Below are 928 nucleotides of genomic sequence, written 5' to 3' on the forward strand. Positions count from 1 at the left end.
TTGAGATATCAAAAAAGTACTCCAGAGTGTTGTTCAGCATGGGGGTGAGTAGAAAATGAAGGCTAATCATGTTTTGGGTGTACTATTCCTTTAAGTAACAGATTATAATTAAATTGTCTCCAGACCTTTACCGGTTAATGATTTTCTTTATTCGGACCGCTCTGATTATTAATTGGTTATCCCTGTGCTGGACGGACATGTGGAAAACTTCTGGGTGTTTCAGCAGAACAGAGAAACCTCTAAGCAGAGTTTAGACTCAGACGTGCGGATGGTACCTGTCTGCAGTCTGAGGAACCAGCTTCTTCCACTTGGCCACCAAGCTTTTAGCCAGATCTCCTGCGTCTTCATGTTTCCTGAACGAGTTCACAGTTTTGCCCACTCCAGTTCTCTGCGAGACAACAAAACAAAAACAAAAACTTTTCACTGTGTTGTTTTCACCTGCTACCTTTGTTTCCATGGTTCCCAACATGTCCGGTGATCGCTAACTGAAGACACATGAATCTGTTCCTCTGCAGTTGAAGACTGTAAAAAACTGACTTCACTTTTCTTTTTCTTTTCTGATAATTTCTCCAGATTCGGAGCAGAACTTACCACCAGGATGTCCACGGTCATCGGCACCTCCCCCAGTCTCCTCAGAGTCTTTAGTAACTGGAAAAACAAACAGTTAACCGTTAGACGTGATCCATCAAATCAAACGGAAATATGGAAATTATTCCAAACAGCTGAATAAAAACGCAAGAAGCTAAAGCTGCTCAGAGGTTCTACAAATCTTTCAGTGGAATAAAAAAAAGAAATCCTCAGAGAACAATTGAGAAGAGATTGAAATATTTCTTATCTAGAGAACAGAAAGAGAAAAATGGATGAATTTAAAAGAGTTGAAGGTTCATTTGGTCAGAAGAACAGTAGAGGGCTGACAGAACCAGCAGGA

General features: G+C 40.6%; 1 protein-coding gene across 1 annotated transcript in view; it reads right to left on the minus strand.

Annotated features, from left to right (window-relative positions):
• The window catches only part of tceb3 (transcription elongation factor B (SIII), polypeptide 3 (110kDa, elongin A)), a 17640-nt gene that overhangs the window by 11953 nt on the left and 4759 nt on the right, over positions 1-928 (minus strand). The window contains exons 2-3 of the mRNA XM_015399866.1: positions 592-648; positions 276-388 (exon numbers count right to left, since the gene is read on the minus strand). Of these exons, the coding sequence (XP_015255352.1) occupies positions 276-388; positions 592-648 (170 nt within the window). The remainder of the gene's footprint in view (positions 1-275; positions 389-591; positions 649-928) is intronic.

The sequence above is a fragment of the Cyprinodon variegatus genome, unplaced genomic scaffold (genome assembly GCF_000732505.1).
Source record: "Cyprinodon variegatus isolate N-32 unplaced genomic scaffold, C_variegatus-1.0 Scaffold1053, whole genome shotgun sequence".
Lineage (NCBI taxonomy): Eukaryota > Metazoa > Chordata > Actinopteri > Cyprinodontiformes > Cyprinodontidae > Cyprinodon > Cyprinodon variegatus.